Source organism: Fonsecaea nubica, assembly GCF_001646965.1.
Source record: "Fonsecaea nubica strain CBS 269.64 chromosome Unknown Scaff57, whole genome shotgun sequence".
NCBI lineage: Eukaryota > Fungi > Ascomycota > Eurotiomycetes > Chaetothyriales > Herpotrichiellaceae > Fonsecaea > Fonsecaea nubica.
The window spans coordinates 48,933-60,269 of NW_019173730.1; the positions used below are offsets into that span (position 1 = coordinate 48,933).

Genomic DNA, 11,337 nt, shown 5'->3' on the forward strand with positions numbered 1-11,337 from the left:
TCATGACGACTGCGTCTGTCACAATTGACCTTGACTGGCCCTAATAGGAGGGGGAGCAGGAGGAAGAGGAAGAAGACAGGTATGTTATATTTCGGAGACGGACAGATACTTATTGTAGGGATAGATTAGGTTCAATACCTTTCCTGACTCCCTGACTCCCTGATGCTCTGTAACGTGTATCTGTCTGTCTGTCTGTCTGTCTGTCTGTCTGTCTGTCTGTCTGTCTGTCGGTCGGTCGGTCTATCTGGCCTGGCCTGGCCTGGACTGGACTGGACTGGATGTGAGAGTCGTGAGAGTCGTCAGAGACACAGCTGTGCAGGTCGTGCGAGTTGTGCGAGCGTGAAGAGTTCCGTTTCTTCGGTTCCTCCTCTTCATCTCCCTAGAACCACAAACAAGTCGATAAGATATATTTCAGGGTGGAATGGCCCAGTAGAAATGGGAGGGTAGGTAGCAATACCTGTACCCACCTCTGTATCTACCCACACATGTACTCGTATATTGTGAGTACTCATTCTCGTCGCAGGCTGAACTTGTACCAATTAAGGATGTAAGTAGCCAATCATATGCGTCGGCTTCACGTATTTCGGCCAATCAAGATCAGCGCGTCTTGGGGGACATTTCCCGAATAGGAAATCAATGGAAATTTTAAGGAAAGAGGGAAGAGCGAAGAGGGAAGAGTAATAGTGATGCTTGATGTTCAATGCTCAATGCTCAATGCTCAATGCTTGATTTTATCTTCCTCTTCTTGTTGTTCATGATTCAAATTAACCTAACCCACCATCCTCCATCCGTCTGCTCGATTCGTAGTGATATGTCCTACCTACCCCCTTACTCTAGAACCGCGACGCCAACCCTGAGTCTGACTCTGAGTCTGCCACTGCGTCTGTCTCTGTCGCTCCGTGCTCGACCAATACCCGGATTGATTCTTCCTTTCCCCACTTCTTCGCCAAATCCAGCGCTGTGCGGCCATTTTTATTTGTCGCATTCATGTCTGCGCCACATTCAATCAACAGCTCGACGATATACGCACGGTCATCCACCAACGCACACTGCAGTGCGGTGCTGGGCATTTCTCTTTCGTAATGATTGGGAGGCAACAAATCATCCGTCCACGCGTTGACATCCGCACCGTGTGTGAGCAACAACTGAACCATTTGAACGAATCCTCTCGTGCAGGCCGCCTGCAGAGCAGTGCCCTTTCCTCCAGCCGGAGCGTTGACATCCGCCCCGTGTTCGAGCAATAGCTGCACAGTCTCAACCTGATCGTGTCTAGAGGCTTCCTGTAGAGCAGTACCGACCTCATCTCCACCCGGGGCGTTGATATCGGCCCCTTTATCAAGGAGTGATTGGACAATTCCGAGGAAACCCTTTGCTGAGGCTACATGTAGAGCCGTGTACTCTCTAGCCCAGCCTCTAGCCATCCGAGCATTGACGTTTGCGCCGTGGGTAAGCAGCAGCTGCACGATGTTGACACCATGTAATGTGGACGGGTCTAGGAGGTCCAAGGCCACCAGCAGGACACTGCCATTTTCATGTCTGGTGGCAGCATTCACATCGGCCCCGTGATCGATAAGCAGCTGGCAGATACTCAGATGTAGTTCATCTACGCCACATTCCAATGGCGTGCCATAATCTTCATTCCATCGGTTGGCATCCGCTCCGGATTCAAGCAGAATCTGAGCAATCTCATAGTGGCCCCTCTTCGCAGCAGTATGAAGTGCACCACCATACCCTGTAATCTGCTGGTTGACATCAGCTCCGCTCTCGATCAGGCGGCGGGTGGCGTGCCTAATTCCTAGCAGCGACGAGTACCACAGCGGGAAGTACGCAGCCTGATCATAACGTCTGCAAAGATATCCGGAAATTTGGTCTTGAGGATTGTACATTTGGAGCCATTTCAAAAAGCAACGAGGAGAATTTTCGCCGAGGAACCGGTACGCGCTGTCCGAAAATTTCGAAAGTCTGTCATTTACCTTTTCAACCTCGCAGACATGTTCGTACCAATACTCCGCTGCGTAATTGGCCACTGGCCTTGAGTCGGCGTCTTCGCCTTGGCCTCCGTCTGAATAGTCTTCGATACCTGTGGGGATATCCTCGTCTGCATCCTTATTTGATCGTGAAGGCTGATCTAACTGAAGGAGAACCGAAATGCAGCATTCACCGATGTAGCTGTGGCCTCCATGGCAGAAACAGAGAAGTAGTCTGACCGTCTAGATGTCAAGTATTCAAGGACGGAGAAATGGGCGAACTTAACCACTTCAATCTCCGAATCATTCGCACAGATACAGACAACCTCGGTTGCGAGCGTAACGAGACTGCGGCAAATGCGCAAAACTTCTGAAAGGTCGCATAATTCATCCGCGTCAATCGGGCCATCTCCAGGTCTCAGAACCGCAGCCTCTGCGACCTCATCCAGTGTCAAAGGGCGTTTCGAGTATGCAAGCCACTGAAGAATGGGTCGAGCATCGTCCTTGTTCCTTCTCGGAATTGCGTTCAGAATCCGCTCGTAGGTATCGTCCAGAGTCACCAGCAACTCGGCCAGTGCTTTTCCGACGGATTTGACTGTTGTGCACTCTCCCAGCATGTCAAGCTGGCAGACAACCCAACGAAACCTGCTGAGAATTAGTCGGGGCATTTTTCGGGATTCAAAGATTATGGAATTCGAACGAACATTCCCTTAGCCCCCTCTGTGAGCCTCGTCTCTATGCTAGCTCTGATCTTGATCTTGTCCCGCCATCTGCTAAGTGGACCTTCCTCCAGAGAGGATCGTATGTACCTTTGGATGTCACTGTCGACCGCAGGGCCCTGGATGGGAAGACCCCCATTTGCCAGATTCCCTAAAGCCGCATCGATATCCCACTCTTTTCGGCTTGTTGTCAGGATGTGGAGGTTCTGGAAACGACCATCGACCATTAAGGTGATCCATTTGAGCAATTTTTTCCTCTGTGCGTTGTTTGTATTCTCTGGAAATTCGTCGAGCGCATCCAGTATGATATATACATCTTTGGCCAGCTGATCAATAACAGCGTCCAGGGCAGACGTTAGCTCCTCATGGGTAGGGTTTGATCCAGTCCCGTGGTGCCGGGTGTATATTGCTTGGACTGGATCCGGCAGTGTGGGCTCGTTAGCACAGAGTTGTCTGAGCAGCGACCGAGGTAGAGCGGACATGAACAGATCCTCCTTGTGAGAATCATTTTGGAAATCCTGAAAGTTGAAGTAGAAGTAGCCTAACTTTCCAGCTGTGCCCTCAGAACACAATTCTTTAACAGCCTCGATGATCGTTGAGCTGTTGATTCAAGTTAGCAGAGGATGTAAAATCTCTGAAAGTCTTCGACAAGGCGTGTGTACCAGAGAACTGTTTTGCCACAACCAGCTAGATGACCCCAAAATAAGCGCTGCAGTCCAGTCAAAGAAGGAGGGTATTGGGCTAGATGCTTACGAATTCCGTGCAGCCACAGCAAGCGCGGCGATTTGATCCAGCCGCTAAAATCGTCTGACTCCAGAAACCAGAGACCAGTCTTTGGCTCTCTCTGAGCCATAGCCCGGTTATGATTCGACGATGGATTAGTTGAGCCGCCGATCCATTCCAGCAATTTCTGTCGTTCATCGGCTAAGAACATTAGCTTCTCCCAAGCTCATATTGAAACGAAGAAGGAATGTATACCCATCTGACGCTGATGTAGTTCGCTCATCTGACTGTCGTGCAAACCCCTTTTTCTGTCAAGATCGATCTGAATCTTCTTGACAAGCTCCACGATTTCCGTGACGTTTTTCGAAGTGTTTAGCTGCGTTTCACGACTTACCAGAACCTCATCCAGGGTTTTAGAGAGGACATCACTAAGGCAACGATGGCCCTTTGCATTAGCTCACTACAGTTCCGTCATGGGTTCGAGATGGAGACTTACCATCCTTCTATTGTCAACGAGAATTGGAATATCTGGATGCAGCGCCGGATTGTGGCGATAGTATCCATCTTCCCATCACGTTGGAGAGACCAGATTAACTTTCGGTACCATTTCTTCTCCAATCTTTCTTTCGGGAGCTTCTGTACAATTGTTGAAAGCGAATTGAGTGTTGCGTGGCAGGTTTGGATCGAAGTAAATAAGGCTGAAGTGTCTTTGAACCGTGGGGGTAGTCCTTTCTCGCCATCGAGGAATTGGTCAAGCTGCTTCAGTACTTCGCAGAGTGAACAAAGCTCTTGTTTGAGCTCGAGTGATTCTTGCTCAGCCTTCTTGACCGATCGTATGTACTTGGAGAGGATGTCGGTGACGTTGATGGTAAGGCTGAGCAGACCTGCAACGCTGGCTGTTAAACTTAGCGGGTCCATGGTCTCATTTAATTCGCAGATGAGGAAGAAACATGGACATCACTGGAAGCGCTTCAAGTGCACAGAACTCAAATTTTGGTTATCTGGAAAGTGAGGCCAACGAAGAACAAAAGAAGAGAGCTGAAAACCATCCAAACCTCTTTTTGCGACAACGGACGGCTCAAGTCGGCGCTTGCTTTGCCAATCAGCCGCAGCCACGTTAGGGCGCAAGGCAGCACGAAGTGGTAGGTCCTCCGCGAATGAATGAAGGTGGAAGAATCAGGTTGCCAGGGGCCTGACTGGATTCGCAAAGTGCCGCCAGCTCTTTCCCAAATGTACCGAGTACACGAGATATCCATCATTGCTAGTCTCCATATGCATGAACATCAAAGGGAGGATGGCCTTTTAGCTTGTGGCATAAATAAAGAATTGACAATAATCGCCTCTAAATAATTGAGATGGACAAAAAGACGTTTGGCAGTCAAGCAAAAGCGACTCGAGATCACGTGCTACAGGAATGCCTCGTCGAGGTTTTGTCACGTGGCCGATTAAAGCAGCCTTGTCCCCTTCCTGATTGAAATGCTAAGGAATAAAGCACAGTTCCGGGTACCTATATATACATCGTATAGAGGTATATGGTATATAGCATTAACGGACTGGCGTCCTTGTAATATGATGAAAAGTCGGCCGAGTCTCCTCTGTCCTCCCTCTCACACACATCTACCTATAGTTCCTCCATACCTCCAATATTGGTGTGCCACACGCCCATTACCGCGCGACGCCAATAGCACCCCATGCCATTTTTTTGACCCCAGGAAAGTTTTTGCCAGTATCGTCATCATCTCATCCCAAGATACAAGAAATGCACATAGCACAAAAGACCCGTTGTATCCAATTGTTTTGTTCCTTGCCCTAGCTTCGATCTAGGGCGATGTCGTTGATGGCCAAATTCTTCTATGGAATCCTCGCCTCACCAAAATTGATAGACGCCAATGACCCAATATAATCAATCCGTGTGTTGATAGGTATCCGCTCAAATTACATATTGGCCAATTCTCCATCAATCGCTTTGTCAAGGAAGGTGCGCCTCTCTCCGGCGGGTACCTCGCACTGTAGCCTCTGCTCCACCAGCGCCCTGACTTGCTTCTTGGTGACTTTGTCGAGATCTACCTCAGCCAGCACCGCGCGAATCGCCTCGACAATGTCGTGGTCACTGGGTCCCGCCGAAGGAACGGTGCGGAAATCCATCACCGTTGATGCTGGCCGGCTGCCTGTCATACCCACGCCCAACAGACTGGGTTTGCTGACCGAGTGTTGCATGCCACCCTGGAGGTACGGGCTGCGGCTCCGCGGGTTATCCTGGTATGGCACAGGGGAAGGAGATTTCAACCGCATCTGGCTGCCTAAACTCATCATGCTCATGTTCCGTCCATGCAAGCTGAGGGGTTGGTCCTTGAACTGTGTAAGGCCAGTCATGGTGCTGGTGCGGTTATTGTGCATTGCCGTGAACGGTGTCGACGATCGAGGCGGTGCCATATACGGCCCTGATTGCTGGGGGAAGCCTGCCAGGATCGTGCTAGCTGGTTTGACAGACGAGTAGCTTGACTGCATGTCGTCCATCTCCATCATTGCGGCGTCATCGTGGTAGCCATACTCAAAACCCTTCTCCGGGTAAGTGCCAGAGTTTCCACGACGACCTGGCAGGTTGTTGGCAGCGGCATAGTCGTCCCACCTTTGAAGAGGAATCGACCGGGGATCGAAGCCTTCATCCTGAATAGCAACGACCTTCTTGTCACCCTTCTCTCCAATCACGATTCTCGTATTACCCCATGAAAAGTTGTCTTGATTCCAGAACGAGTAGATTGGTAGGACGAAGCTGTAAATAGGATACGCGCATATGTAGATGAGCATCCATCCCACGTGTTGCCATTGTCGTTTGATGATGAAGATGATTGCTTGTAAACCATACACAGCAGCAATGATCACAATTGAGATCAGAGGAAATTGGCCGGTATGCGATGCGACTCGGTAAATCAAGTATCCGAGATAGGTGCAGGTTGCAGGAAGGATCAATGTGCCGAACAAATCAATGAAGACGACAAATCTCATCGAGAAGCAGCAGAAACCACAAAGATCTTTCAAGAAGACGAGTTCGGCAAGGTTGTGAATGGTCGAGTTGATCCACCGTCTTCTCTGCGACAATAAGACGGACCAAGATTCTGGTGCGGCAGTGAGGGCGTAAGCGTCCGGGACAAACTTGTAGGACATGGACGGGAAATGCTTGGTCATCAACGTCGTAAGATATCGATCCTCGCCCAAGGACAACAAGTTCTTTTTGTGGAGAGTATCAACATCGCAGTCTGCATACTCCTGGATGACTTTGTCCGAGATGATGAGAGGCCGTCCCTTGTCAGCGGTTCGAAGGCGATACATGCAGAAACTGCAAACAGAGGTTAGCGATGGCGAGCAAAGGTGAAAAAGGCAGAACAACATACCATCCAGGTAAACAAGTGACGCTGCCGAACAAAGACTCGAAAGCTTTGGCAAGATGATGTGAGATATAGTATTCGTAGACTTGGATCATAGTCCACAAGCTCCGTTCTTCGTTCTCCAGGCTTGTCTCACCACAGATGCCTGCAATTTTAGCATCGTTGGCACATGCGGCAACCAGGCGATTAAGTGAATCTTCCTTGACCATAGTATCTGCATCAACCATGAGAAGATACTCGTACAGCTCAGGGTCGACACCGATGACGTTGTTGATCTGATGGAAAATTTCCAACTCCAGAGGAGACATGGGTGACCTGTGGTGGACACGATTCAGGAATTGCATCAATAAGATCTGTGAGTCTCGTTTTCCACGGTTTCCAGGCTTGGACTTTGTTTGCTCCGATTCCTTGCCGACCTTGACGATGACGATATATGGAACAACGTTGCCCTCATATTCGTAAAGCCCTGAGTATACTTTGCCGTAGTTGAGTTGTTCATTACCATTGCCGACAGAGCGGAAAGGTAAAGCAGGTGGATCGATCTTCGGATCAACTCCAAGAACATCCAGCACAATCTTGGGCGTAGGCCTGTCGTTGCCACCACCCACGATCATCCCATCGCAAATAACACAGATCAGCTTTCTCTTATTGTCATACTGAAGGGCAGTAAGAGAATCGAGGGATTTTCTCAGGTGATCTTCACCCTCAGTATAGGCAGGGACTTGACATATGACAAACTTATCCTGCGCAGCTGGTCGGCGCTTCGACCCAAGTTGGAGCGCTGCCAAAAATTTGATCAAAATGACAGCACACAAGATCAGGGTAAAAGCCAGAAGCAGGTAGTTGTTGACTTGGCACTTTGGGGTATCGCGGAAGTCAACCTTGCCAACATAGAACGCATTGTTCATACAATTCAGACTGTTTGCGAAGGCGGCATCCGTTCCCCATTGGCTCGTAATATCCTCGCCCGGGTTGCCGCTGATCAGGTCTGTCACCTCCTCCGGGAAAAACTTGTATGTGACAAAGTCGTTCATGACATTCAAGGTGTAGAAATAGTCGGTGAGATCGTATATGTTCTGGTGGATGACTACCCACTGCCTCTGGTCGGTCTCAGCTTGTTTCTTGATACTGCCCTTTGTAACGACCAGGTCTCCTTTGAAATAGTCCTTGATTTTGGGAAGGAAAGTGTCACTGTACCAATCCCAGCTATACAATGCTGATTGTTGATCTGGCTGATAACGATGACCGGAGGTGTGGACAGCGTTCGGGTACAGAACGGCGTTGGTGTCATTGTGTTGCAGTTGGACACTCTCATCGACATTCAGACCCGGACAAGCTCGACTCAGTGGTGGTGGAAAATATGCATCCAGGTTCATGCCCGCCAATGGAAGCATATTCTGCGCGTTGGTTTTGATAGCTGTGTCGCTGTGTTGGATTGGATAAAACTTCGTGATATCGTAAACTTTGCCCCGAATGCTGACATAAAAGTCATTCGTGCCTGTATGGAAACCGACCTCTTTTGCATTCCAGGCCTTGTCAAAGTTGGGGCAGAGAAGCCTTCCAAACTCGATAATGTAGAAGACGATGAGGCCGTTCAGCAGGAAAATAAGGAACACCAACACCACTTTCTCTCGCCAGGCCATGCGCACATCAGGACGCTTCATGCGACCGATATATCGCAGGGCGATGGAGGGTATCCACCATGTTAGCGCCCAGACGAGGGATACCCAAGCCTGTCTTCCAGCGGACGTCTTTTTGGACTCCACGTTCCGAGGATCAGCGAGCTCTGGATCCATGCCACCGACATATTGCCCGAGGTCTGGATCATAGACTGCGTCCTTGTGATCATCGCCTTTTGGCCCAAGGCCGTAGTCGCCGCCAACTGTGTGCATCGTGCGTGCCATTGTCGGCGCAACTGATTTGGCTCGCTCTGTTGCAGCCTGCGCAAGCAAATTCTCCCGACTATCTTGAATGCTCATATTATCGCCCATCGGCGGGAAGAAGCCACTGCCGTTGTGAGGAGTATTGGCAGAGTAATTTGTTGCAAAGGGGTTGAGCGGCTGGCCGAAGGTAGGGTCATCAGAGAAGCCACCTTCGATAGGTTTCATGTCGAGCATCGACTCAGCCTCCCACCAGGCACTTTCACGCATCCAGATCCGTTCGCGCCCGATGATGACTTCTCCATTTGTCCAGCCTCTCTCTAGCAAGAAGCTTTCTACCCCATCTTTGCCGTCTTTGCAGCCGAGTCGGGAGTACCTTGTCACGAACTCTTCAACATCGAAATCAGCGGTAAAGTCGAGCCGCCGATTGCGGTGGTTTGCCCATTCTGGAAGTCTCCATGCTCGTAATTGTCTTGATACCGCTCCCGCAGACCACGCGGAAGTGGTCGAGGTCAGATCAGCCAAAGAACTCGGCGTATCGTCAGTAGGGTGGATAGAGAGCTGATACCATGCTCGACTGCTGGCGAGAGTAGCTCCCAGATCAAAACGGCCTTTCCGGCCAAAATTCAGACCTTCACCATCTACTGGGTAGAGCAGCGTGCGAAGAAATCCTCCAGCCTCCGCCTCAGCACCGATTTTCTCGAGGATGCCTTCTCGTCGATCCCGGTCGTGCTCTCTCTCCCGACTAAGCGGTCCTCCTTTGATACCCAGGTCAGCTTCGACCTCCGCAATTGCAGAGTTCATTTCCTTGAGAACAGAGTGACCAGCAGAAACAACCTCGACCCCATCGTCCTTCATTTCGGCGTTTATACCTTGGGTGTCATCAAAGACATTTCGTAGAGCCACGGCCTTTCCGAGTGGCTCGCCAGGGATTTCGATAACTGTGAGGCTGACTTCATCGCCTGCTTGGGTACTCGAATCAGGAGTCAGGGCGCCGGAGCGTAACTCGGCAGCGATGGCATCGTTGGCCTTGCCAAGTACCCAGTCCACTAGAGCCTCGTACATGCCCGCAATCAATACTTCACGATCATCCGTGGAGCACTTCTTAACAAGCACTTCGGGCTCCAGCCCAATCAAACCGCCAACATCTTCGCATATATCTTCGAGGACGTCGGCATCAACCAGGAATCCGGTTGTCTCGCCCAGTTTCAGCAACCCAGCAAGACATGACAGCAGTCCTCGGAAGGACGAGCCTTTAATGCCAATCGATTTCAAAGCTGAACGGAAGTCTTCGGCGGCAGCGGCGTCATCGGCTGTTGGAAGGTATTTAGGCGGATCGTAGGAACCAGACCTGTTTAACAGGGTGTATTTGGATGGATGTTGTAACCCTAGGAACTCGCGCTCAGCTGGAGTGGATGCCGATGTCAGAAGGTAGTAGAAGACGTCAAAAGCACGATGACCGGGCTCGGATGGGATCTTCAGTAGGCCCCTTTCCACATCAATGCCCGAGCCAGACAAGGCGAGCGTGAAGCCAGTCACCGTTCCGGCAAGAGTGACGGTATATTTGGCAGCAAGAGAGGAATGTCTATACGTGGTCGGGTTGAGAGGCGTGACACAAGAGAGGAATGGACGCAAGGCCGAGAGAGCAGTGTATGCAATCTCTGGAGTGGGTAGGGGAATGACCTGCAGAAATGCTTGCAAGAGCGAGGGTGTCGAGGGATGCAGGGATCCCAGAATGATACATCCATCTTCGGCTCTTCGTCTGGCATGTTCCCAAGCTCTGAAAGCGATATCTGCATCGACAGTACCTCCTACCCGTCCTTGGGCATCAGGATTGATCACACTGAGCCATGTGTTGACCGAAATGCTCGTGCTCGAGTCGAGTTGGTAAGTTTGGCCGGAGGCATAGATCGTGTGTAGGGAGTTGAGAAGAGTAGTAGTCGAAACTTGGGTAGGCTGTTGAGCCGCTGTTCGGGCAGCACCGACCTGCGAAGAGTTGTTCGAGTACGTCGAGTACCGGTTCGCCATGTTGAGGCGAAATTGGGCCCCTGTCGAGCAAAGGGGTCGACCGGGCCTCTGTCAACCACTCGCAGTATTGATTAAGATGCAGAATGATACTGCAAAATATATTCAAGGCCTCCTCTTGCAAATTTGTAGCGTCAGTCAAGGCGGTTGAACCAGGCTGAGATCGTGGGCGGTTCAGGGAAGGGATGGAATAGGAGCGAGTCGTGTCAAAATCGTCAACGCAGCATTTCAGAACGTAAAAAGGGGAGGGTAAAAAGATCCCAAAGCGATGGACTGGCAAATGCTGGCTAGATCTGCTGCAAATAGATTGTACAATGTAAAACGAGAGTAATGTTTGTAGGTCGTTAACGAAGGTGCAGAGGATGAGCGAAGGGGAGCGGGAGCAGGAGGTTGTCGACAAGGCCACAATATGGGCCCCGAACATGGCGGAGTGTATCCAAACGTTGTTTTTCCAGGTTAGGGGACTGTGTATTGATCGTTACCCATACCACAGCCTGACGACAGAATATTGACCCATGTCCAGCTCCTCCTCGATCCGCAGCCACGGTCACGCCGGGTCAAGAATAGCAGCCAATCTGTGGCGCCACCTGGGTCTGAGCACCCATTTCCGCGTACTTGAGCCCCGGACATTTGCTGG

The 11,337-nt window shown here is 50.6% G+C and overlaps 2 protein-coding genes across 2 annotated transcripts; both read right to left on the bottom strand.

Moving 5' to 3' along the window:
• Positions 1–833: 833 nt before the first annotated feature.
• AYO20_07814 (Serine/threonine-protein kinase GCN2) lies at positions 834–4,327 on the bottom strand (the record flags this gene model as incomplete). The annotated part of the gene is made up of 6 exons (XM_022646098.1): positions 834–2,105; positions 2,162–2,612; positions 2,672–3,286; positions 3,349–3,610; positions 3,665–3,837; positions 3,906–4,327. 6 exons carry the CDS (start codon positions 4,325–4,327, stop codon positions 834–836), a joined length of 3,195 nt encoding a protein of 1,064 aa, XP_022497892.1.
• Positions 4,328–5,344: 1,017 nt separating this feature from the next.
• Positions 5,345–10,703, bottom strand: AYO20_07815 (hypothetical protein; the record flags this gene model as incomplete). Its single annotated transcript, XM_022646099.1, has 2 exons — positions 5,345–6,746; positions 6,802–10,703. 2 exons carry the CDS (start codon positions 10,701–10,703, stop codon positions 5,345–5,347), a joined length of 5,304 nt encoding a protein of 1,767 aa, XP_022497893.1.
• Positions 10,704–11,337: the final 634 nt, after the last annotated feature.